Consider the following 26,162-nt stretch of genomic DNA (forward strand, 5'->3'; position numbering starts at 1 on the left):
AATGATGGAATACAACCCTTTCCAAATTTCTCTTTTTTCTTAACATATATACTTCACTGAAATATAGTTGACTCACAATGTTTCAAGTGCACAGCAAGCTGATTCAGTTATACATAAACACATATATTACTTTTGAAATTATTTTCCACTATAGGTTACTACATACTACAAGCTATTGACTATAGTTCCCTGTGCTATATAGTAAACCTTTGTTGCTTGTTACATATTTATTTTTTTTATTAGAAATCTAGCATTCTATTCATACTAAGTCAAACAAGTAGAATCAAAATGTCATAAATGCTTTAGCTAGGCAAAAATTAATGTTTTCTAAAATCATCTCTCTTGATCTTAGAATACTTCCTGTAGAGCACCTGCTGACCCAGGTTCCACTCTTCCAACACCCAGTAAACCAACTCTGCTTCCTAAACATCTCTAGAATTTACCCACCCCTTTTCATCCGAACAACCACTATCCAGTTCAAGTAGCAAAGTCTCTCACTAACTGAGACCTTAGTTGGTCCATTTGTGTATCAGTCAGCGTCCAGCAGGAAACAGATGGCTGCTGAAACTGGAGACTGGAAGAAAAGTTAATAAAGACACAGGCAAGGCTTACAGATAATGCAGGACCCCCTGGGGCTAGTTACAGGAATCATTAGCTCTCTGGGCCACAGGGGACCTGGGGAAGGATTGCTTACTGCAATAGGGAGAAGGTGGTTATCTGTAGAGAGGAACCCGAGAGGAACTCTGGCCTTTGGCAGGGAGAGAAGTTAATTCACAGTGACCTGGAAGAATAAGTCTTAACCTCTTCTTATTCTGGGCTCCCCTGGTGGCTTAGATGGTAAAGAGTCTGCCTGCACTGCAGGAGTCCTGGGTTCGATCCCTGGGTTGGGAAGATCCTCTGGAGAAGGGAATGGCATCCCACTCCAGTATTCTTGCCTGGAGAATTCCACAGACAGAGGAGCCTGGAAGGCTATAGTCCGTGGGGTCACAAAGCATCAGTCACAACTGAGCGACTAACACTTTCACTTCACTGTTTTTTCACCTTATTTTAGACCTCTGCTCTCCTGAGGTGCCTGTCATTGGCCAAACCCAAGCAGAAGCTGGAGGGAGACAGTGATGTAGTCTACACAGCCAGCTTCCTAGGGCCCAGAGGAGAGTAGAAGGTGGAGAGTGGATCTGAGGGACAAACAGGAAATAGCGTAACCTGGAGTCTTGCCTCCGTATCCCCATCCATCCTCCACATTTCTAAGACCCAGATCTCATCATTTCTTGCTCTTCTTAAAACCCATCCATTGCTCCCTATTACTGTTGGAATAAAATCAGTAGTTTAGCACCAACTCACGAAAGCCAACTGTTAGCATCTTTTCCCAACTCTAGGGACTTCCCTGGAGGTCCAGTGGTTAAGACTCCATGCTTCTGCTGCACAGGGTGAGGGTTCAATGCCCGGTTGGGGAACTTAAGATTCTGCCTGCCATACGGTGTGGCCAAACAAGACGAAACAAAAACACCCCTACCCCTCAACTCTATGTTCAATGACCAATGGCATCAAGCCTGAAATCAGCTGTGGGAGGTGTTCACACTACGGAATTGGCAAATGCTACAACCATTATTTTTTTCTTTCATCAAACTGCATATGTTAAGATAAAAGCATTTTATTAGAAGAAAAGAATGAACTCAGGAAATGTTCTTTAAAAAACTCTTTCTACTGAAAACAGAGACAATGACCAACCTAACAGTCATGAGTTCTCCTAGCACCCAGACTATATTCTCCAAGTACCCTTTCCCACTAAAAGTAAGCAGGGGTCCTTGGAGAAATAGCTGATTTGAAGTCTGGGGGTGAGTAAAGTAGCAAGATGTGGCTGGAACATCTTAAGCCAGAAAGCAAGGAAGCTGTCAAAAGTCTACTGGGGTCATGATAAAAGGACAGTCCCCACTGAAGGACTTCTACTGGTCCAAAAGAGGACAATTTGAGCATGTAAAAACATTAAAATTTTTTAACATTTAAATTTAAAATTTACCATAAAATTCTTAAATATTTTAAAAATATATATATATCTACAGCAGATTGAAAGACATTGAATATTAAAACATTAAAGAAACTAGGAGTCACAGGATTGAAAAAAACAAAACCTCACCGGTCACCTTTAGAAGATGTTAGGAGCCCGCCAGGCTCCTCTGTCCATGGGATTTCCCTGGCAAGAATACTGGAGTGGATTGCCATTTCCTTCTCCAGGGGATCTTTCCCAACCCAGGGATAGAACCTGCATCCCCTGCGTGGCAGGCGGGATCATTGCCACTGAGCCACCTGGGAAGATGAAGATGTTAGGGAACACGCTTTTTCTGAAAGCTGGCAAATAAAGGGAGAGAGACAGCATTCCATCTTTTCAATAGTCTTCAAGATAACCAAATAGTTGGTGATAGGACATTCTTTTTGGAAAAATTCTGATAAGTGAAGAAGTAATGGCTGATTATCACCATTCTGCAACCCTCAATGAAGTAAGAAATCTAGTCAGTCATGTCAGTGGCTGCTGAACCCATGCGGTATGTGATGAAGAGGGGATAGGAAAATTTATAACAAATGAATCAAGCTGGAAATATTTGAACTTTGTGATCAGGCTTTACATCACAAAAAGACACATCCCTGAGATCACCCTGTAGATCAAGATATAATAAGAAACCTCAGAGAATAGAAATTCTATAGGATCAACACCAAATACTGTGTTGACCAAAAAGTTCATTTGCATTTTTCTGTAACATCTTGCAGAAAAACCTGATAGAAATTTTTGGCCAACCCAAGATTTGAAAAAACAGAGAGTTTTCCCTGGTGGCCCGTGGTTAAGAATCTGCCTTGCAATGCAAGGGACACTGGGTCAATCCTTGGTCCAGAAGATGCCACAGGGCAACTAAGCCCATGCACAACTATTAAGCCTGCGTGCTCTAGGTCCTGTGCTCTGCCGTGAGAAGCCACCACAAGAAGGCTGCATGCCACAGCTAGAGAGAAGCTCCTGCTCTCCGCATCTGGATACAGTCCCCACAGAGCAACAGAGAATCAGAGTACTCAAAAATATTAAAATTTTAAAAAGAGAGAGAATTCATAGATTAAGAGATTTAAGAAACCCATCAACTAAATGTAATGTGGGAATCTTGTTGGGCAGCTGATTCAAATATATGAAATGTTTAAGCCAATTATCAGATGTCTGGGGAAATGTAAACAGTGACTGCCTATTCAGTATTTCAAATTTATTTTTTAGGTGTGATAATGGCTTGGAGTTGTTTTTTTTTTTCCCCAGTGTTAAGAGTGGGATTTCTCACCCTGGGTTCTACCGACATTTTGGACTAGCTCATTTTCTGTTGAGGGGTCTGTTCTCTGCATTAAGACGTGCATGAGCAGCAACCCTCATCTCCACCCACTAGATGCCAGCAGAGCTCTCTTAATAAAGACAGCAAAAACCATCTCCAGATATTGTCAAGTGTTTCATGGAGGGACAGTTGCTCCCTGTTGAGAAACACTGTGGTGGAGATACATACTCAAGTATTTGTGGTTGAAATGAGACTGTAGCTGGGATTTGTAAAAATAACCCAAGGGGATGTGGGTGAAGGTAGAGATGAAAGTGTTGGTAACTGCTTAGGCTAGACAATGGACACATGGGAGTTCATTATACCATTCCTTCTGTTTAGATTGTTAGACATTTTTTTCCATGATAAAATTTTGTTTAAAAATTGTCATACCAAAGGAGTATTAAAATATTTCTACTTTTCCAAAGCATCACTAGCATATTAGTTTAAGTAAGTTATCTCTAAGTCAAAAGGAGAAGGGGGCAGAAGAGGATGAGATGGTTGGATAACATCAGTGACTCAATGGACATGAATCTGAGCAGACTCCAGGAGACAGTGAAGGAGAGGAGCCTGGCATGCTGCAGTCCACGGAGTCGCAATGAGTCAGACTCGACTTAGCAACTGAACCACCACAAGTCAAAGGTTATGAGTGTAACTCATAGTCATTCAATAAGTCTTAGTGAAGTCCCTCGCCTACTTCCCAAGCCTTGACACAGTGTATGATCTACAGACTGGATAATAAGCTCTTTTCCAAACTTTTTTTGCTTTCAGCAAAATTAGAGGGCCTAATCATATTTAATTTTTTAATTATAATTTCATTGAGATTTGGGAGATATGATTAGTCCTAAAAAATGGGTGACATCATTATCACAAAACACTTTCCATTCCATATACTAGTACTTACTATGGACTTCCTGGTGGCTCAGAGGGTAAAGCATCTGTCTATAATGCGTTGAGACCCGGCTTCAATCCCTGGGTCAGGAAGGTCTCCTGGAGAAGGAAATAGCAACCCACTCCAGTATTCTTGCCTGGAAAATCCCATGGAAAGAAGAACCTGGTAGGCTACAGTCCATGGGATCCCAACGAGTCAGACCCGACTGAGTGACTTATTTATGGCAGCAAAGGTTCTCAGAGCTCACATTTATAAAAGTGAAAACAGGAAGAGAATTGGTCAACAGCTCTCTTTTATTATGGCCAGCAGTAATATTTATCCACATATTTGGGAGGGGTGGTATTCCCAGGTGGCGCTAGTGCTGAAGAACCTGCCTGTCAATGCAGGACACAAGAGACAAGGGTTTGATCCCTGGGTGGGAAAAGATCCCCTGGAGGAGGGCATGGTGACCCACTCGAGTATTCTTGCCTGGAGAATCCCAAGGGCAGAGGAGCCTGGCGGGCTACAGTCCATAGGGCCGCAAAGTTATGGACACAACTGAAGTGACTTAACATGCATGCACTGAAGGTTTTTTTTTTTTTTTTTAATGTGGCTCATTTTAAAGTCTTTATTGAATTTGTTACAATATTACTTCTGTTTTGTGTTTTGTTGTTTTTTGGCTGCTAGGTATGTGAGCTCCCCACCAGGGATTGAACCTGCGTCCCCTGCACTAGGGAGAAGGCAATGGCACCCCACTCCAGTCCTCTTGCCTGGAAAATCCCATGGACAGAGGAGCCAGGTAGGCTGCAGTCCATGGGGTTGCAAACAGTCGGACACGACTGAGCGACTTCCCTTTCACTTTTCACTTTCATGCACCGGGGAAGGAAATGGTAACCCACTCCAGTGTTTTTGCCTGGAGAATCCCAGGGACGGGGGAGCCTGGTGGGCTGCCGTCTATGGGGTCGCAGAGAGTCGGACATGACTGAAGCGACTTAGCAGCAGCAGCAACAGCCCCTGCAACAGAAGGCAAAGTCTTCACCACTGACTGCCAGGGAGGTCCCTAGCCATAAGCTTTTAAACCTGCGCTTTAAGAACTTTCATTTATTTCATTAAGAGATGCATTTCAAATATCTTTTAGAATTTTTTGTCAAGACAATACATTAGGGGATTTTGATTAAAGATGCACTAACAATAATTATGATGCAAAGTATTTTTCTGGATCATTAACAGCCTTATGGTCACAGGCAATAAAATATTTTAAATTTTTTCACAAATAACGATGACAGGATGGTCAAAAGTTAAGACTTATGCTTTAAAAGATTACATTAGAATAACATTCTAAGGGAATGGAATAGAAACACGAGTTTAAAGAGGAAAAAAAGATGTCAACTTTTCAATCGACAAAGGGCTTTGTCCACATGCCTTTAATTTTTATTGGAGTGTAGTTGCTTTACAATGCTGTGTCAGTTTCTGCTGTACAGCACAGTGAATCAGCCATACGTACACATATATCCCTCTTTTCTGGACTTCCTTCCCATTGAGGTCAGCACAGAGCACTCACGGAGTCAAGTTCCCAGTGCTATACAGCAGGTTCTCATTAGTTATCTATCTTATACATAGCAGTGTATATATGACAATCCCAATCTCCCAATCCATCCTACCCCACTTCATGCGCCTTTTAAAACAGTCAGTCCCATTGCAGTGCCCTACCAATGAGCTCTTCCTCTCATAAACAGCAGGGTGTTTCCTACAATTAATAAAGTACAAGTATTAAAAAATAAAATTAGGGGTTTTATTTGGGTCCTCTCTAGGCGTGGGCTTCTCACTGTGGTGCCTTCTCCAAGCTCCGGAGCATACTCAGGAGTTGTGGCGCACGGGCTTAGATGCCCCACGGCAAGTGGGATCTTCCCAGACCAGGGGTTGAACCTTAGCCCCCTGCATTGGCACATGGATTCTTTACTACTGAGCCACCAGGGAAGACCCTTTATTTGTATTTTTAAGTACGGCTGCCCCTTGGGGTCTTATTTAAAAGGCAGCTATTTTCCCTCCCTTTTGCTGCTGTTTTCTTTTCCCATATCCAATGTCCCATAGTCTTTTCTGGTGATTTGTACATAATGGAGAAGTCCCCGGAGGGACATACTGTGACCTAGAGTGCTACTGCCATAAAACATTTAATGCTACTGTAATTTGAAATTTCCAGCCATTCACTGATCAGAACTGACATTGAAATGTCCACCAATAATGATTAAAGAAAAACTGGATGATTTTTTAAAAAATATTTATTTAGGCTGTGTTGGTTCTTAGTTGCACTCACAGACTCTTAGTTGTGGCGCGTGGGATCTGCCCAAGGGTCTGAACCAGTGACCCCTGCATTGGGAGAGCAGAGTCTTAACCACTGGACCACCAGGGAACTCCCTGGATGGTTTTTTCACTTTAAAAAAGAACTAAGTGACATTATGCTAGTTCTTCACCTTGCCACACCCCCCAATTCTTTTTATGCTGAAGCTACTTACAGCATTTTATATTTTAAAATGCTCACAAGTTTAAAAAAATTGCTTTGAGATAGCTGATTTGTGTTTGTTCCTTCAAAAAGACTACGAAGGGGTTGTTTTCTGTTGTGGTTTTCAATTATTAAACTTCACTCTAGTTAACACTGTTTTGCAGGAACTGCTAACAATGAGACTGAGGAAAATCAACACAAAAACAAACGAATGACCTTTTATTTCATACAGAGATACAGAGGCGATTGTGTGGGGCAACGATCTGATGGGCAGTCCAAATTCTTGAAGGAGGAAATTCATGGTAAATGTCATGATGGCTGGTTGAAGAGAAGGTCAAAGAAGGAGAGAATTGAGACAGAGACTGCTATGGCTAATAAATTAAAATTACAAAGAGCTACCAGGTTTTAATGCCATGACTTGACTTTGTCTGGGCATCCTCAATGCTGTGAATACCGTAATTATGCAGAGTTACCATCAAAATTCTTGAGGGTAGTTTGTGCCATTTGTGGCAAGGGAACCATGCTCCTTACAGCCACTGACACATCATGCTTCATTAAAGAGTTGTGAACTTCGCTCACTGTCTGTCGTCGACGTGGCCTTTGGGGCCCGACATGAATTTGGGTTGAATATCATCTTTTAAGGTAAAACAGTTGACAGTTTGGTTGGTCCCAGTTTTTGAGGCAATGCCACTTAGAGTGATTATCTTCTTTTAATCTGAGGAAAATATCTACTAAAAAAATTGTCTTGCTACTAAATTATCTACTAAAAAACACAAGAAACGAGGTCAAGGTAGTGGAGACTCTTTCCATGACACTCCACACCTCACCTCTTCACCTGTCTGTGGGCTGTATGGGGTGTGTAGACTCGTAATCTGCACCTGCGGACTTGACTCAGTAAACTGACTCAGTAAACAGTCTATCATGAAAAACACACTGCCAACACTTAACATCTGTAACTGGGACACGTCACATGATTTGTTATCAATGAAGACAGTTTATTGGCTTTAAATATACACCAGTAAATGTTTAACTGTTAGTTTATGTTTTACGATAAAAGAAGACTGAACCAAAACATCAGAGGAAATGAGGCTCAGTAGCATGATTTCAATATATTTTCCTGGATAAAAAGACTGTTTTAAAAAAGTACATGACTTTTAATCTAAGAATGAAAGCTCCATGAGCTCAGTGTTTAGCACTGAATTGTTTGTGACTGAATTTAAAAAACAGAGTTCATAAAATAAAGGCAGAGTGTGGGCAGCAAGAGAAAAGACAAAAAAAAGGGGGGGGGCAGATTTTAATATCACGTGTAACATCACTTGGCTGCTTTTGTCTGGTTTTGTTTCAGTCTGTTTAAGGCAGGATAATCTCTCTGCAACCCTGCAGATAAACCCTAGTGTTTTAGCTATAAGAAAGTTTTAAGAGTTCAGATATACAGATAAGCCAATTAAAAAAAAAAAAACCCAAACCGTTTTCTTACAGTATTCTAAAGACTTTTGAAGCATTATATAAATCTTAAAAATTCCTATCACCCCCACTTTAAGAAATAAATCTACACTTTCATAAGGCACTCTTAAGACATAAAACAGCTTTGAAAATAGTTACATTCTACGCTAGGGATAACCCATTCCTTTGCCACAGGGATGGAGTGGATCGTTTGCCTGAAACTAGTCAATCTTTTGCACCAACAGAAACAAGCAGGTGTTCAGACCATTCTGAATTTACCTAAATAGTTTAATTTTAACAATGGGACTCTCCCATCCACTGATGAGAATTGCCCAAATTTAATGGTCAAATTTAAAAACAATATCCCTCTCTTTCTAGAAAATGCTTCCTTTGAACACAGAACAGTGACTTCTATTAGCTCCCACCATAAAGGAAGACAGAATGGAAGACAACTAAAGCCTCCCCATATCCTTCAATTTTACTGATGGAACAGTAAGATAAAGGAACTTCACTTTTAAGTGACAACCTAATAACTATGGATAATCTAACATTTTAACTGTGTGTCTTCTAAGTATGCACGTTATTGGGCTAATGGCTTCCACTTCTAAACAGCAAGTATTCAAATCCCACTGTCCCTATTGCTAATAGAAACAAACACCAAAGCTTACAATATAGTAATGCAACCTCTAAGACTGTAACAACATGAGAGATTTTAGGACAGTTCCCACTCTTCCCTAATAGAAGAGAATGAAGGAACAAGATGGGTCAGACTGGGCCTGAAATACAATTTCACTATGAAGAAAGGACAACCAATGTCCCTGTTGAGCGGGAGCAGTTAAACTTGTGGAGCTGGGGGCGATATTAGACTGCGGCAATGGTGTGGGCTGGGTCTTTGTTTCCAAGAAGTAAAGAAGGACCTTCAGAAAGGCTGCCACTGGGCACTTCTTTCTCCATCCTTCTGGGCTGGAAGCAAATGCTCTGTTACTTCTCATAGAACTTCTTGTTGAGAAGGAAGATGAGGAGGTTGACGTTGACTTTAGCTCTGTCAAATAATTTCATGACAGCAACTCCTTCATACTGTAGCTGCAGCAGGTCCTGTTCAAAAAAAACATTCTGATGGTTAACCAAGAAAAGACAAGAAAAGGAGGGATCCGGAAGGGACGAGGCCTGCCTTGTGTGCCAGATGTGAGCTGGGGTGCGACACAAGTCCCCAGCTACGGAACTGCCTGCTGTGGCCCAGTCAGTCTAGGTGACATGTCGCCTGGAGAAGGTGACGGTGTTTCAATCCATGCTGAGACACAGTAACCCCTGAACACAAGATAAGGCCAGTAATGTCATCTCAACACTGTCTACTAGAGTCTCCATTCCCTTTTCAAATGACAGCTTTCCTATCCTGAATGCGACGGGGAAGAGAGGACTAAATGGTTTTCACATTTACTATATGCCCCTCAGTGGAGGAGCATGTTATACGACGTCTGTTTAAGTCCTGTCAGAAATCCTACGAGGGGTGATTATCTCAGATTTAAAGATGAGAATACTGAGGCTGGAGGATGTTAAATGACCTGCCCAACAGAACAGAGCAGGACGTGGTAAATCTGGATCTGACAGCTAAGGCCTGTTTCTCTACTACCCTCCACCGTCCAGAACAAATCGAGGAAATCAGAGTGGTCTCACACCCAAACTCTGGAGGAGCGGTAGTGAAAAAGCAACCATCAAAGGGCCTGAAGGCAGGACTTCTCAGTGGTCCAGTGGCTAAAACTTCACCTTCCAAAGCAGCGGGTGTGGGTTCGATCCCTGGGTGGGGTGGGGGGACCAAGAGCCCACATGCCACAGGGCCAAAAATAAACAAAACGTAAAACAGAAACAATACTGTAACAAATTCAATAAAGACTGCAAAAAAAAAATCTTTAAAATAGAGAGGGGCTGGAAGGGACCCCAAAAGTTCAACCAATTCATCTTTTGGAAAAATCTCAGGGGCTCCAGTTGGACAAGGACCCTGGTGTGTCATCTGAACTGTAACACCTTGCACCTGGCGGTCATTCCATAGCTAATGACTCTGTGCATGGAGTGATACGCTGAGGCAGAATGGGCAGCCAACACAAATTTGGTGAAACTGAGGGAATAAGAGGCTCTTTTTCGCGTAAGGACTTGAGTTAGCTGGGTGCATCATAAAATCATTTCACATCTGTACAGTTAATGTGTTTTGAGGGTCTACTGGTCATTGAGAAGGAGACAGAGAAATACTACCTGTCCTTAAGGAGTCTGCAGTTTGGAAGTTGAAAGGAAAGTAAGTTGATGCCTGTAGTGAACAGGGGCTGGCTCTAGAGGCTATGGAGGCGAAGGAGAAACTGACTGTGGTGTGGCTGGTGGGGCAAGTTTTAGGTGTCATAACGACATGAAAGTCCTCAATAAATGACAGAGGAAAAAAGCGGGGGAAAACTCCCAACGAAGGGGGAGCAACATGTGCAAGAGCCCGAATTTCCTTTCAGGGAAAGGCCCCTGCCCAGCCTGACAGGGTGCAGCCATCTGAGGAATGTAAGCTGGGTACCAACCACGAAGCACCGTGCTCACAGAACTAATGGAAGCTGGACGTTACCTAGGAGTCCTCTCACCGCCCTTACATTTTTTAATGCAAAAAAAAAGAGAGAGAGAGATGTTTTAAAATAAAAATTAGGGATAGTTATGTTACAAAATGATTCACTGCAGAATTCTTAAATTTAGAAAGGGATTCAGAGGGGAATTCCCTGGTGGTCCAGTAGTTAGGACTTAGTGCTTTTATTGCTCAGGGCCTGGCTTCAATTCCTGGTGGGGGAACTAAGATCCCAAAGCAGTGTGGTGTGGCCAAAACAGAGTCATATTGCATAACAGCTTCAGACTGGAAACCCAGGCCCATCATTTATTTTTTTCATTCTGATGAAATACACACTGTTTGTCTCTATTTGTTCTGTGATCCCTATTTATTAACTTAGATTCAGTAAAAAAGTTGCTTTCTCTCCAAAAAAAAAGAAAGTTCCCAAAATATAAATAAAGTGAGATTCAGTTCACAAAGATGCAATTTACACACATCTTGTCAGAAGTATACCTTTAAACCCCCTATATCAAATCAAAATGAGAGGGGGGAAAAAAGATTTCAAGCTACTGAAAAAGTTCATGATTTTGTACTGTTGAGATCTGTACCTAAGCATTTTGTTCAAATCCAAGGTGTCGGTTAATTTAGTGGCAATCCTAAGTGGAAGCTTCAGGTATGCTCTCTGAAGATGTATACGTCTCCAAAAGCTCACTAGCCCAAACAGACCAAATCAGACACACAGAAGTCCTCAGCTCACTGCCATGTGTGGGCAGCTCTCCTCACGTGGGTCTGCTCTTCTCCCCGTTCCTCCCCCGACAAGAACACGACTATCTCACACGCAGAGCTGTCAGTTCCACCTGGTGCAGACCCACCTGATAATGTAACATAAACGTCTCCATTTGAACTCCCATGAACTTGGCCTTCACTTCGAAGTCTCCAACTTCTTCTGTTGGACTGATTTCAAAGATGACATTTTTAAACCTGTTTGAAACACAACATCATGAGGGTTTGATTTTTGTGTTCTCATATAAAAATATTCTGTGAAGTCTGGAAAGGAGATGAGCTCAGTGTTCAGCAGTGAAAAGGGGGACAAAATAAAGGTGCAAAGTGCTTTCACAGGGGGGGATGTGTGTGATATTGATGCTGTAATTACCATCTGCTTTGGGATCTGGAGAGAAGAGTGACAACCTCTCCTGGGAGAACGTGCTTCCTACTGAGAGAGGCGCCACTGAGGAAGGACACAGTGACCTCTGAAGGGATGACGTTAGGGGTCATCCTGGCCTTCCATGTGGCCACTCCTGAAACATGATAGTGAAAGGAGAATCAAGAGGAAATGGGGCCAGGAGGAGGAGGAAAAGACAGATGTCTGAAAACAAGCATGTCTGAGGACTGGAAATGGTACATAAACAAAGCCAGGGTCAGAACCAAAAGAACCAAGACAGCGGGTGTTCTGGAAGGAGTAGGTGCTACAGATATAAATGGACTGAGTATTACCAAAGATAGACTGCTATTACTGAGAATACTTAAGGTGCCACTCACTCTCAACATGTTACATGCTCAGGAGCTTTATGGCACCAGACGTTGGGAGCAAGCTGTTCTCCAGGTGATCAAAGTGTGTCACCCCAGATTTCCAAAACTCAACTATGGAGCAAACTGCTCTATTATAAACAGAGCTGAGAATCATGGAGGATGCAAAAGAGGCCACTGAGAAGCTAGATGAGAGGTTACAGAGTCCACAGACTAAACCACACGCATTTTACTCAACAGGAGACTCTCACGGGTTTTATAAAGATATTATTTTACGTGATAAGAAATTTTATTTTAACTGGTTTGGTTTGTCATCTGGTTTCTAATCTGCGGTAGCAAATTATTAAATAATGATAGGCACCTGAACAATAACAGGAAATAATGACAAAAAAGAAGGGAATAAATAACAAATTATGAAACAGGTCTGAAAAATGCATACAGTGCTAATCTAAAAAACAAATAAACCCAAAACACCAACGTGCTCAATTGAAAAAATAATCAGAGAAAACATAGATAATAAGCCATGTTTAAATACACACACACACACCCCCAAAAAACCTCAACTAGAATTCTAAAAAATGCAAAATTTAAAAGTGCTATCTTTTTTATCTATTAAGTCAAAAATATCAAAAATTGCTTTGCTATTCAATGATGGTAAAGAATTCCTGAGGTAAGAGAGTGCTAGAAAAACATCTATTTCTGCTTTATTGACTATGCCAAAGCCTTTGACTGTGTGGACCACAATAAACTGTGGAAAATTCTGAAAGAGATGGGAATACCAGACTACCGGACCTGCCTCTTGAGAAACCTGTATGCAGGTCAGGAAGCAACAGTTAGAAGTGGACATGGAACAACAGACTGGTTCCAAATAGGAAAAGGAGTACGTCAAGGCTGTATATTGTCACCCTGCTTATTTAACTTCTATGCAGAGTACATCATGAGAAATGCTGGACTGGAAGAAGCACAAGCTGGAATCAAGATTGCCGGGAGAAATATCAATAACCTCACATATGCAGATGACACCACCCTTATGGCAGAAAGTGAAGAGGAGCTAAAAAGCCTCTTGATGAAAGTGAAAGAGGAGAGTGAAAAAGTTGGCTTAAAGCTCAACATTCAGAAAACTAAGATCTTGGCATCTGGTCCCATCAATTCATGGGAAATAGATGGGGAAACAGTAGAAACAGTGTCAGAGTTTATTTTGGGGGGCTCTAAAATCACTGCAGATGGTGACTGCAGCCATGAAATTAAAAGACGCTTACTCCTTGGAAAGAAAGTTATGACCAACCTAGATAGTATATTCAAAAGCAGAGACATTACTTTGCCGACTAAGGTCCATCTAGTCAAGGCTATGGTTTTTCCTGTGGTCGTGTATGGATGTGAGAGTTGGACTGTGAAGAAGGCTGAGTGGGCTGGATGGCATCACCAACTCGATGGACGTGAGTCTGAGTGAACTCTGGGAGTTGGTGATGGACAGGGAGGCCTGGTGTGCTGCAATTCATGGGGTTGCAAAGAATCGGACACTACTGAGCGACTGAAGTGAACTGAACTGAAGTACTTTCATACACATTTTGAACGCTGTTTGAAAATATTTTGTAATATTAATACATATGAGTTAAAAAATTTTTTTCAACTGCTATGGAAAATTGTATGGCAGTTCCTAAAAATATTAAAAATAGACTTTATCATATGATCCAGTAATTTCACTTCTAGGTATACATCAAAAAGAATTGAAAGCAGGGTCTCAAGAGATATTTGTACTTCCATGTTCAGTGTAACATTATTCACAACAGCAAAAAGATGGAAGCAACCCATATGTCCATCAAGGGACAAATAGATGGCAAAATGTGGTTCACATATACAGTGAAAAGCGACTCAGGCTTAAAAAGGAAGAAAACCTGTCACAGGTTACAACCTGCATGAACCCTGAGGACATCATGCTAACTGAAGAAAGTCAGACACAAAAAACAAGTATATTACTCCCCTTGTATGAGGCAACTAGGAGTCAGACTCACAGAATCAGAGAGGAGAATGCTGGTTTTCCGGGGCTGGGGGAAACGGGAGCTGTAATTTAATGGGTGGTTTCAGTTTTCTAAGATGAAAAGGTTCTGGAGATGGGCTGCACAACAATGTGAATGTACTTAACACTACTGAACTATACACCTAAAAGTAGTTAAAAAGGACTTTCCTGGTGGTCCAGTGGTTAAGACTCCAACTTCCAATGCACAGAGCATGAATTTGATTCCTGGTTGGGGAACTAAGATCGCACATGCCTCACAGTGTGGCCAAAAAACTAACTACTTAGAAAAAAATAGTTAAGACGGTAAATTCTATGTTTTGTGTTTTTCACAATAAAAAAAATTATACACTGACCAGAAATTGCATTTTTAGGCATCTATCATAAAATAAATAATCAGAGGTAGAATCAAAGATTACATTATAAAGGTGTTATTATATGTGTAATATTGTAAAAAGCAAAATCAACTTAAAATATTCTACAATAGGTAAATGGTTAAATTAAAACTACAGTATTAAAAATTATGTGGTCATTCAAACTATGTGAAAAATGCTCACAACATGTAATGAGGAAAAAAGCTGGATACGTGACTATAAACAGTATCATTCTAATTTATGTTAAAAAAAAAAAGTAGGAAAGTGAGTGAATAATCTTTATGTGAATAGAGGCCTATTAGGGAAAAGATACAAATACATTCCATTCTATGAAAGACAAATTAACTCTGGGTATTAGGCCAAATTCTGCATATAACTTATTAATTAGTCAATCACAAACACACATAAAATATAATAATGATTATCCAGATAAGAGAAAGTCAATAAGATAAAGCTATGACAAATGCAGAAACAAAAATAATATATAAAATAAAGTTAAAAAGTAAATACTCACTGATTCACTTGCAGGTCCTCAATTTCCAAAAGAACTCCTTTTTCATGTAGTCTAGCTGCCGTGTATTTTAGAGAGATCTTTTTGCTTTTCTTCCCTTTCATTTCCCTAGGCTTCTTGGAGACCCTGTAAAGACCACATTGTGCTACTTTCTGTAAGTTACTATCTACTGTGAATCTCTGCTGGTCACTCAAGGGTATGAGGTCGGAAAACAAACTTCCCATACCCAAGCATAAGCAACAAAGCAACTCTAAAATGGCAAGCGAATGCTAGGATCTCTACTTCAGGGAACTATACTGAAGGGAGTCCCACAGCAGTCACTCTCGGCCCCCTCGGCTGTGGAGAGGAAAAAAAAAGACCTTAGAATGTGTCATCTTTAAAAGAGTTTGAGTCAGCATAGCAATACAGAGGAATGGGAACAAGGAAAAAGAAACAGATGTTAGCAGGCCACTGGGATGATCAAGGCAAGAAGCGGTAAGAAAAGTACGCTAGGGAGGAACTGAGATGAATAAGAACAGGATCTGGGACTCTCAAGGGAGGGCTCTCAAGAAATGGGGCAGAAGAGCTGGTAGTTGTATAAAAGGTAATAATCCCTACAGCTGGCAACTGAAGTATCTATCAAAATCACAACTGCATAAAATTTTGAAGGTGGAAATTACATTTCTAGAAATTTATCTTAAAAAATATGCCTACATTTTCAAAATGACATATGTACAAGAGGCTATTTGTTACAGAATTTTTTATAATAAGTAACTGGAAACAATGTCAATGTCTATCAATGGAGAACTGACTCAGTGGTTAATTTATCTCTATAATGGAATACCATGCAACCATTAAAAAGGAAATGAGAACCTAGCTCTGTCTGCTTAGAAGGCCTGAAACAATAATGGCTCTGGCAATGAGCATATCTAGTCCCTAGATTTTGGTTTCTAAATACCATTCTTCATTAAAAGGAACAAAGGATGTTTGGAAAAACAGCTGATTCCAAGCCAGGGGAGGGGAGAATACAAACTGAACCATAAACATCTTACGTCACAAAGTCAAGGGTTGCTCAGAGAATGATGGGGACATTTCAAGGATAGAGGTGCCAACTCCACGGGCTCGGTTACGTGAATCTGATTTTTACCCCTTCACCGTCAGCCCTGCCTTACTTTGGGAAGTCTTCAGGGAGGGAGAGAAAAGGCACAGATGGGAAGAGTAAGCAGGCTAGGGAGAGGGGAAGCTGATGGGCTAAACACAGTCAATCTGTTGATAGCTGAAAGGTATATGGGTGCTTACTTTTCTGGGGTTTGAAAAGTCTCAAAATGAAAAGTTGGGAGTAAATAATAAACAGCCTTCTAGTAAGCAGAACCTGCGCTTAATCACTTCAACTCTCTGGATTTTCAATTTCCCTCCCTGAAAAATGGGCAGACTGATGGTTTGTAGCCAGCACGAAGGAGGCTGCATCAGTTCTTCCTTGGAAGCTGGGAAAAAATCATGGTCTGGGAGCCTGTGCTCAGGAAGTACAGGAATTTAACTGTTTATATTGTTTCTTAATTGAGTTTTGAGGCACATCCTGGTTTGGGGGCCACTAAATGACCCCTTTACAAGGTTCTTTAATTTCTAGGGCCGAGAAGATACTTTGGAACACAGGATGTTTAGAAATAAGCATCCCTGAAACCCTCCACACATTATTTATTTACACCATACCATAACAAATGGAGGGCTTCCCTGATGGCTCGGCGGTAAAGAACCTGCCTGCCATGCAGGAGACGTAAGAGACTTGGGTTCGATCCCTGGGTCGGGAAAATCCCCTGGTGAAGGAAATGGCAACCCATTACGGTATTCTTGCCTGGGAAATCCCATGGAAAGAGGAACCTGGCAGGCTACAGTCCATGGGGTCACAAAAGTTGGACACAACTGAAGTGACTTAGCAAGCACGCACACATAACAAATGGAACTAGGAAATTACCAACGACTAGAAGCCAAACAAAGGACTAATGCAATAAACAGATCCAGTGTGTTGTCAGTAAAAAGCTCCAATGTCACTCACTTCAGTTGCCTCTGCTTCCTCCCCTGACATTGATTCTTTATAACAATACTCACTTGCCCTTGCTGGCTAAGTTATCCAGGCAGGTCTTAATGTAGCTTTTATAGTAGTCCACCTGCTCTCCATAAAAGGTGGCCTTGGAGTTCAGGGCAGCGTACGTCTGCTGCAGCTTCACCAGCTCAGCCTTCCTCCTCTGTCGGTATCTCCGCTGATTCCGAATATCCTGAGACATAATTATTAAAATCACAAAAATAATGACGTCATGTGCTTCTCGAACCATTAACGCTAGAATCTGGCAGCGTTTAACTCGGCCTTGCTTCACCACATGTTCGTCATAGGCAGCAGTTTTATGCTCAAAAATGAACAAGGAAATTCAGACCTCATCCATTTTTTCCCCCCATTTCTATTTTCTAGAGGCAGGGGAAATGGATTCCTTTCACAGTCTCAGAATCAACTTGCAAAGCTTGTTTATACATCTTAAATATGTTGTCAGGAGAGGGAGGGAAAAAATCATTTTACTGTAACAAGTGCCAAGCTGCGAGGTGTGTGTGGTGTGCCCTTAGTGCAACGGCAGAGGACGCATAAATTCCTCGGCCTGCACCAGAGCCTCTTACTTGAGAAGACTCACACAAACCTAGGATGTGATAATCGATCTGAAGCGAATTTCTATTGCACAGTTATCACTGAAAAGAGCCAGAGGGATTCTTTAAGGTCAAAAGACAAACTGAGACACAGGAAATTCTAATCAGGATGTTCTTCCTACTAATTTAGGCCAGGGAATAAGCCATGGGAGGGCAGGCTAGGACCTCATGCTGGAAGGGTCAGAAGCGATTCCCGGGAGGAGAGGACCTGAAATGGCCCGTGAACTAAAGGTATGTTGTCACTGGAACAGCTACCATGCCCCCACAAGCCTCTGAGACAGCTTTCAGCAAGGCCAGGCCACTGCTGTCCCCTAAATGCCGTACCCTGGCGATGTCATTGATCAGTTCCTGGTATCTGTTCTTTGGGTCTACGGTGCCAAGCTCTGTGAGCTTCTTCAAGCCTGACTGGATCTTCTCCTTCTTCTCTTGAAGACTGAGGTTGCTGTCCTCCTTTATGGTTTTGGACTTCTTCATCTTGTCCGGGGTTTTGGCGTCACGGATGGCGCGTCTCTGCATGGCCCTCTGATGCTCTGCTTCCTACAGCAAGAAAGAGGATTTCGTGGGAGGCCTCCACCCTAACCCACACCGGAGCCTACCCAGCTCACACATTCTATTCTAGAAACAGAGGGTAACATATTTATATCCCCCCTGCCCCCCAGCCCAACACATGACAAACTGCATAAAGCAGAGGCCGCTCTCCTTTCATCTAGAAGAGAAATATCTATGAAGCTAGATCTTGGCATCTTTTTTTTTAATGTTGACCATTTAAAAAATCTTTATTGAACCTGTCACAATATCGTTCCGGTTTCTGGCTGTGAGGCGTGCGGGATCTTAGCTCCCTGACCAGGGACTGAACCTGCACCCTCTGTATTGGAAGGCAAAGCCTTAACGACTGGGCTGTCAGGGAAGTCCCAAGATGCTGGCTTCTTTCCTGGACTCCGAGGTTTAATCAGGAGCTTGAACTCTACTGCATACAAAATCCCTCATTTTTTCCCTATCACATGTGGGATATGGAAACCATTTACTTTTGCTTGAAACCTGGCGTGATGAACGTTACAATCACACCAATGCAATGCCAGTGGCCGGTGGATGTTTTCTTCCCCTGACCTCGTCACAGCTGGATCACCTGCAAGCCTGCCCTCTGCTTTCAAACGTGCTGCAAACGCCAGTGAAGAGACCCTTCTTGTATCTGGTATCTCTCTAGTCACCAACCAATGTCTGTCTGTTGTGTTCCCACCCAACAAACGAGCCTTCCCCTTCTTTCAGCACTTTCCTCAAAGTCTGGCTATCATCACCAGTTCTCATCACCATTCCTCTCACCCCAAATCCAGTGCCTTCTCTTAGCTGTTGCCTTGTTCATCTTCTCTGCACATCTTCCTTGTCCTAGCAAGGGCTGGTGCCGCCAAAGGACCCATGGTCCTTTCCTGATGACTGTTCTCTCTCAAACCATCAATGATCACCTCTATGCTGATAGATCCTAGCATGTGGCTAAGGTTCTGGGACCCTATTTTGAATTGTTTATACTATGGATGTTTATACTCAGAAAGGTTGTAATTTTTCCCAACCTGGAGCAATTCCTTTCCCAATATTCCTTTTTCTTCTAATATCAAAACTACTGCTTATCATGTGATATAAAGAGCATGAACTGGAATCAGACTGAACCAGACCCAAGTTTGGTTCTGCTACTGTAAGTGAATGATCGTGGGCAAGTTATTTAACCTCAAGGGGGTCTCAGTTTTGTCATCTGTGAAATGAGGAACCTTGGTTCAAGCCCCATACCTTCCTGATGCTTTGCTCCTCACTGGCCCCTTTCTTAATTTTTATTATTTTTAGAGTCAAGACCACGATGAATTTTCAGTGGTTTTCTAATTGTTTCAGTTTATATGTCACATATATCAAACTGTATCATGAATTCACAGAACTCAGGAGCCATATTCTACTCTTCTCTCCTACCTACCAAGGCATTTAACAGAATTCTAACTACAGGACTTCCCTGGGGGTCCAGCGGTTAAGAATCCACCTGCCAATGCAGCAGACATGAGTTCGATCCCTGGTCTGGGAAGACCCCACACGCCTCGGGACAGCTAAGCCCGTGCTCCAGAACTACTGAAGCCCTCAGGCCCTACCGCCTGTGCTCTGCAGCAAGAGAAGCCACTGCGATGTGAAGCCCATGCTCACCGCACACGGAGAGAGCCCTCATACAGCAACGAAGACCCAGCACAGCCAAAAAATTAAGTAATGAAATTTCAAAACATTTAGAAATACAATATTCAATAAATTGCTGGGCAGAATCACTGATTCTGTCTCAGGTTAAATGAAAGCACACAGACAGACGGTATGCAAGTGCCAGCGAGCTCTGTGCCCTAGCAACACCTACCTCTGGATTTAGGGACCAACAGCTTTCTCCGGAAGCCCTGAACGCTACCATCTGCCAGCCACATCCAGGCCCACCTCCCAGTGACTGCCTCTCACCATCTGTGTCAGCCCCGTCACATGCCCACCACAGGAGCACCTGTCCATCTAATTATGGTACACGCTAACCCCCAAACTTTACCTGTTCACTGGTGGCTGGTGTCTCTAGGATTTCAGTCAAGGTCTCTCCCGGCTGGAACCGGATGACATCCACAATTAAGCGTTTTGTGCTGAAAGGAGATTCAGGAGGCATCCACACATTAGCACCTGTCCCGCTTCCTCTCGAAGGGACCTCGGCAGGAGCAGAACAAACTGCCTCCCAGAGTCCCACTGGGCAGCCCTAACACAGGTACCTGAAGCCCCAGGATCACTCATGCAGCTATGACAGAGTGGGCACTAAGGTCAGGATCTCAGAGATGCAAATTCGTTTCAGCATCTCATTAGCAAATAAGGCAGGTGAGTTCTGTGCCAACTATACTATGGGAGATGACCAGAACTGTATTGGGCTTAAATGGCCAAGGTCATTTTAGGTATGAACAAGTGGACTCGTTCAGCAAGACCAAGGGACAGGCGTGATCACTGGGTTAGTCACTCCACTCCTCCTCCTTTCAATCCTCACTTCAGTAAGATGGTCCGAGCATCCATCTCTGCATTCTCGTCTCCAGGCACATCGAACTTATTGGTCAGTGTGAGAGACACTTCCGTCTTAGCCAGTGCCTCCTTATTTGGGTCATTTAAATTGCCAGCACCTTCTCCTAAAGTTTTGGAAGGGTAGGGAAAAAAAATCAATATAATACAGAGAAGAGACATTGGAGAGTAGATGACAATTCAAATAAAAGAGAATTCAAGTTTAAGAAAATAGTTGAATCAGCCAATATGTACCTTGTGGCAAGGATACCCTTCAGTGAGAAAAAAAATATTATGCCAAATGATTAAGACAAAGGAGCCCTAATAAAATAGTAAATGTTTGACAAATCAACACTGTAATATTTCTCTCTCAAAATACCCTGCTCATTTCCTTTATAGGACTCGTCATTTCTAGTCACACGAATATCCGTATTGCTCTTGCTGTTCAGTCGCTAAGTTGCGTCTGACTTGTGACTCCATGGACTGCAGCAGGCCAGGCCTCCCTGTCCTTCACCATCCTCCAGAGTTTGTCCAAGTCCATGTCCAATGAATTGGTGATGCCACCCAACCATCTCATCCTCAGATATGCGTTATATCTGAGCGTTTATAATATGCATTATTTGAGTCCACTTCAGTTCCTAACAGATGGAGATGGCACCTCATTTCTTCCCTGATGTGTATTTGGAGCGCGGAGACAATCACAGCACTCCTACCATGCTCCCCATCTCCAGCTCCCAGGCAGTTAAGTCGGAACCTTACCTATCAGGGACTCAATGGTGGGCACCTCGCCGAGGTCGTCCAGCAGCTCGTGGATCGGATCGTTGTGCTCCGGGGCAATGGCATCCTGGTGGTCTAACAGGAGCTGCATCCACACATCCAGGGGTCAATTCCATTCATTCAACCCACCTTCCCCCAGCCCCACCCACAACATCTAACAGCACAAAAGATAGACAACAAAACTCCTGTGTTTTTAAGAACTGGCAAATTAATCCTCAACAGACTGACTCAAATAAACAACATGCCACACAGAGCAGCATGCTGGCCTGTGACGCATGAAGAAGAAACGCTGGTATTCTCCCAGGACCAGATAGAAAGGGTTCAAATGCACCCTGCAGAAGAAAACCAGCTTCCCTGGCGGCTCAGACGGCCAAGCGTCTGCCTGCAATGCAGGAGACCCAGGTTTGATCCCTGGGTTGGGAAGATCCTCTGGAGAAGGAAATGGCAACCCACTCCAGGACTCTTGCTTGGAAAATCCCATGGACAAAGGAGCCTGGTAGGCTACAGTCCACGGGGTCGCAGAGTCAAACATGACTGAGCGACTTCAGTACAGAAGAAAGAACAAGGAAGCTCACAGACTTCAATACCCAAGTTATCAACGTACTCTACAACCAGTTCAAGTGACTCACACTCATGCTTTTGCTTAAAGCTTCTGGTATATAATATCTTTTAATTTAGAGAAAAGTGCATCAGATCAACATTATTAATAATTCAGGGCCATTCGCCAAATCCTGCATGGTGATATCTTCAAAAATGACAATCACTGAAATTTCATTTTACTTCCTCATTTCTTGTTCTATATGCCCCCAAAGGGGAAAAGGAATGAGCTGTAAAAACAGTATTTTATCCAGTCATTACATCAGAGGTCACAACAGAAATTCTGAAGCCCACCCACAGGGCTTCTGATTCAGCTGGCCTGAGGTGGGGTTCTTGGAAATTTTGTTCTTAATAGCCGGCCCAGATGATATTGACACAGGTGGCCTGGGGATCACTTCAAGAAAGTTAAGAAAAATAAGCAAAGGAAGATAAGAAACGAGGCAGATGTGATGTCAGTAAGATCAAAGGATGGGGAGGTATCTAGCATCCAGAGACAGTGGGCAGCGGCCAGAGAAGGCAATTAAGACAGAGCAATGGAATCGCGTCACTGAAGAACACTCACCGTGTGGGTGTTGATGATCTCACCGATGGAGATGTAGATCACTGGCTTGGTGAGGGTCACTAAGTCGGAGTACTCGTCCACATTAAATTTGTCCTGAAGCTCTGGGACATCACAAGCAGTTTGGAAAAACCGTCTGAAAATAAACACAGGAGCCGGGCCCCAATAAGTGCCACGCGTTTAAGAAGCTGATGAAGGAAGGACACCCCACAAACCCTTGGAATGGTGAGTTCAAACAGAAGCCAGGCGAGACGGTTGACTTGAGAGAAACCGCGGCATGTCCACTGTGCTTGACAGCCCTGGGACGTTGGTGCTCTTTCCACTTTATTTTAGTTCTGCCCCCAAGAACCGCTCAACCATAATTTAAGACGGTTCTCAAACACCAGTTGTCGTTAGCGGACCCAACTCTCGAAGACAACGCCCTGAACTCACGACTGAATGATTAACTTACAAATACTAAAACTGCTCTCCAATTCTTCTCTGATTGCAAAGTATCATGTGCCTGATGTAGACGTTATGTTTATGGTAAGCATTGTCTATTTCATAGGAACACATTTTACTTTTTAAAAATATTTTTAAGTATTATTTTTCATTTCTATTTTGCCTCTGTTGGGTCTTTGCTGCTGCTCACGGGCTTCCTCTCCCTGTGGGACAGGGGCTTAGTTGCTCCACGGCATGTGAAATCTTTCCGGACCAGGGATCCAACCCCTGTCCCCTGCATTGGCAGGCGGATTCTCAATCACTGGACCACCAGGGAAGTCCAGAACACATTTTAATAGCTCACACATGCTTCTCATCACCATCTGGAGCTCTGAGCACATCAGGCACGTATCCTACGATACTGTGGTCCAGGGAATTCTGGGTGTGGTATTTCATCTCGTCTTTACCCTTAAAAGTTAGAAGCACACCCACTGTCTTCTATGTACCTCATCCCTTTCCCCTTACCTGAATTTCTGGTAGGACTGGGAGAGGTATTCATTAATGATGCTCAAGTGAGCGTTATCTCCCAGGAACATCTTATTGGAAGCGGCGTGCTGGAGCATCTTGGCAATGGACCCAAGATTGCGGCGTTGGTCCGTGGTGAGCTGGCCTCCTGCCGACAGGTCAATGATGTCAAAGGCATCAGGAGCAACAATGGCTGGATTCATGTATCGGTAGTAAAGTAAGTTGCCAATAATCTAGGAACAGAGGAAAAAGAAATGGGTGTTAAAAGCCACTTCAACAAGAAAGCCACAAATGACTTTGCTAACAAAACCAGAAAATGTGGCCCTGTGAGGAAAAAAAAAAACCACTCTATACACACACGCACACACACACACACACACACACACACACCTTTTCTCAAGGCCTGAAACTAAAATGACCAAACTTCCCTCGACTGGATGCAGAAAAAAAAAAGAAAATGAGAACAGAATTGAAAATCACTACAATGAAAGAACAGATTCAGAAGGTAAAAATGGTAGACATAAAGTCTGTTATTCAACACTTTAGGGCATTCTTTGTCCACATATCACGGCAGCAAATAAAGCCGCGTCAGCCACATGTACTTTTCATTACCATGGAGGTGGGCACTCATTCTAAGAAGCTAAAACAAATCCTTGAACTTGACCTGTCATCTGTCCAACCCCCACCATCCTCATGCTGTGGACGTCAAAGGCAGACAAGTCAATGCCTCTGAAATCAAAGCCACTCAACACATATCTCTTCTACAGAAGAATTCAAGGACAGTCAAAGCATTTCCCCTGGAGTTTCATTCAGAAAAAAAGAAAATGAATTCACCTGAACAGAAAGTCTAGAATCGAGGCCTCACTGTAGGAAAGCAGAGAGCTAGGAGAGAAGAAAAAAGCGTTCAGATTAAGGAAAAAAAAAAGAGGGAGCATAGCTGAGTAAGAAAGAGTTATCAGCAACAGCCTTAGCGCAAACAACTGTGCTTGCTACCATTCACCTGGCCACCAGCAGAGGGAGCAAGTCTTCAGCAAAAAGACAGGACTCAAAGAAATGCTATCTCAAGACAGAAAAATCCATCTTCTCTACTTGGTTGATAGCCGTGTGCCATTCAAACAACATAGGAACCATACAGGAACTAAGAGAGGTATCATTTACTGTTTACCATCACTTTCAAAACCTCATGCTTAATGGCGAGCTACTGACAAAATCTATGCTAAGGTCCTTACTACTAAAGGTCTAAGGAAGGGAACAGCTACCCACTCCAGTATTCTGGCTTGGAGAATTCCATGGACTGTATAGTTCATGGGGTTGCAAAGAGTTGGACATGACTGAGAGACTTTCACCTTTACTTTTCATTTTCAAGGTCAGGCTTAGTCCTGGAGAAGGAAATGGCAACCCGCTCCAGTATTCTTGCCTGGAGAACCCCATGGACAGAGACCAGCAGGCCAGTCCATGGGTTCTCAAAGAGGCAGTCACAACCAAGTGACTGAAGCAAACAAAACGAAGGTCTAAGGCCAGGTTTGGTCTGGGCACCTTTCCCTCCCAGGGCCACTATCGGAAGGGAAAGAATGTGCCAGCTTTCGGTCTTACCTTCAGCAGCTCATCCTCACCAGCATCAGGGAACTTCTCGTGTAAGGAGTCCTTCAGCACTTTGGCAATGAAGCGCATCCCATAGCTGTGGGGCAGACAAAACTTGGTGAGAAGGACCGGGAGCTGGAGGCCACTAGTGCTGGGCTGTGCCGGGGGCCACAGCGGGCGACACTCACGGGATTTTGTCCACGGAGCTGATGATGGCTGCCAGGAACTTGTCAGTCACAGCCCGCATGTTCCGGATGGAATTGTCTAGCCGAGTCCTGACTTCCTCGTGAGACAGGGCCTGCTCTGGGGTCACGTCGTAGGGCAGTTTGCTGGGAAAGCAAACATTACCCCCAAGTATGTTAGACCATCACTTCATGGCAAACAAGGGGAAAAAGTAGAAGCAGTGACAGATTTTCCTTTCTTGGACAAAGGTCCATCTAGTCAACACTATGGCTCTTCTAGTAGTCATGTATGGATGTGAGAGCTGGACCACAGAGAAGGCTGAGTGCCAAAAAACTGATGCTTTCTAACTGTGGTGTTGGAGAAGACTCTTGAGATTCCCTTGGACAGCAAGGAGATCCAACCACATCCAACCTCCAGCAAGGAGATCCCAGATCCAACCCTGATGCTGAGAAAGATTGAGGGGAAGAGAAGAAGGGGGCAACAGAGGATGAGACAGTTGGATACCATCACTGACTCAATGGACATGAGTTTGAGCAAACTCAGGGAGTCAGTGGAGGACAGGAAAGGCTGGCGTGCTGCAGTCCATGGAGTCGCAAAGAGTCTTAGCAAATGAACACAACTTAGCAAATGAACAACAACATGCTAGACCAGCAGCCTGAGGCGAGGC

The 26,162-nt window shown here is 43.1% G+C and overlaps 1 protein-coding gene across 1 annotated transcript in view; it reads right to left on the bottom strand.

The window, feature by feature from the left end:
- IQGAP1 (IQ motif containing GTPase activating protein 1) overlaps window positions 6,904–26,162 on the bottom strand; it is a 109,016-nt gene continuing 89,757 nt past the window's right edge. Inside the window, exons 27-38 of the mRNA XM_018065969.1 lie at window positions 25,501–25,641; window positions 25,325–25,409; window positions 23,732–23,964; window positions 22,790–22,922; window positions 21,613–21,715; window positions 20,846–20,981; window positions 20,369–20,456; window positions 18,139–18,351; window positions 17,230–17,396; window positions 15,148–15,270; window positions 11,591–11,699; window positions 6,904–9,244 (exon numbers count right to left, since the gene is read on the bottom strand). Of these exons, the coding sequence (XP_017921458.1) occupies window positions 9,131–9,244; window positions 11,591–11,699; window positions 15,148–15,270; window positions 17,230–17,396; window positions 18,139–18,351; window positions 20,369–20,456; window positions 20,846–20,981; window positions 21,613–21,715; window positions 22,790–22,922; window positions 23,732–23,964; window positions 25,325–25,409; window positions 25,501–25,641 (1,645 nt within the window). The 3' untranslated portion in view covers window positions 6,904–9,130. The remainder of the gene's footprint in view (window positions 9,245–11,590; window positions 11,700–15,147; window positions 15,271–17,229; window positions 17,397–18,138; window positions 18,352–20,368; window positions 20,457–20,845; window positions 20,982–21,612; window positions 21,716–22,789; window positions 22,923–23,731; window positions 23,965–25,324; window positions 25,410–25,500; window positions 25,642–26,162) is intronic.

The sequence above is a fragment of the Capra hircus genome, chromosome 21 (genome assembly GCF_001704415.2).
Source record: "Capra hircus breed San Clemente chromosome 21, ASM170441v1, whole genome shotgun sequence".
Taxonomy (NCBI): Eukaryota; Metazoa; Chordata; class Mammalia; order Artiodactyla; family Bovidae; genus Capra; species Capra hircus.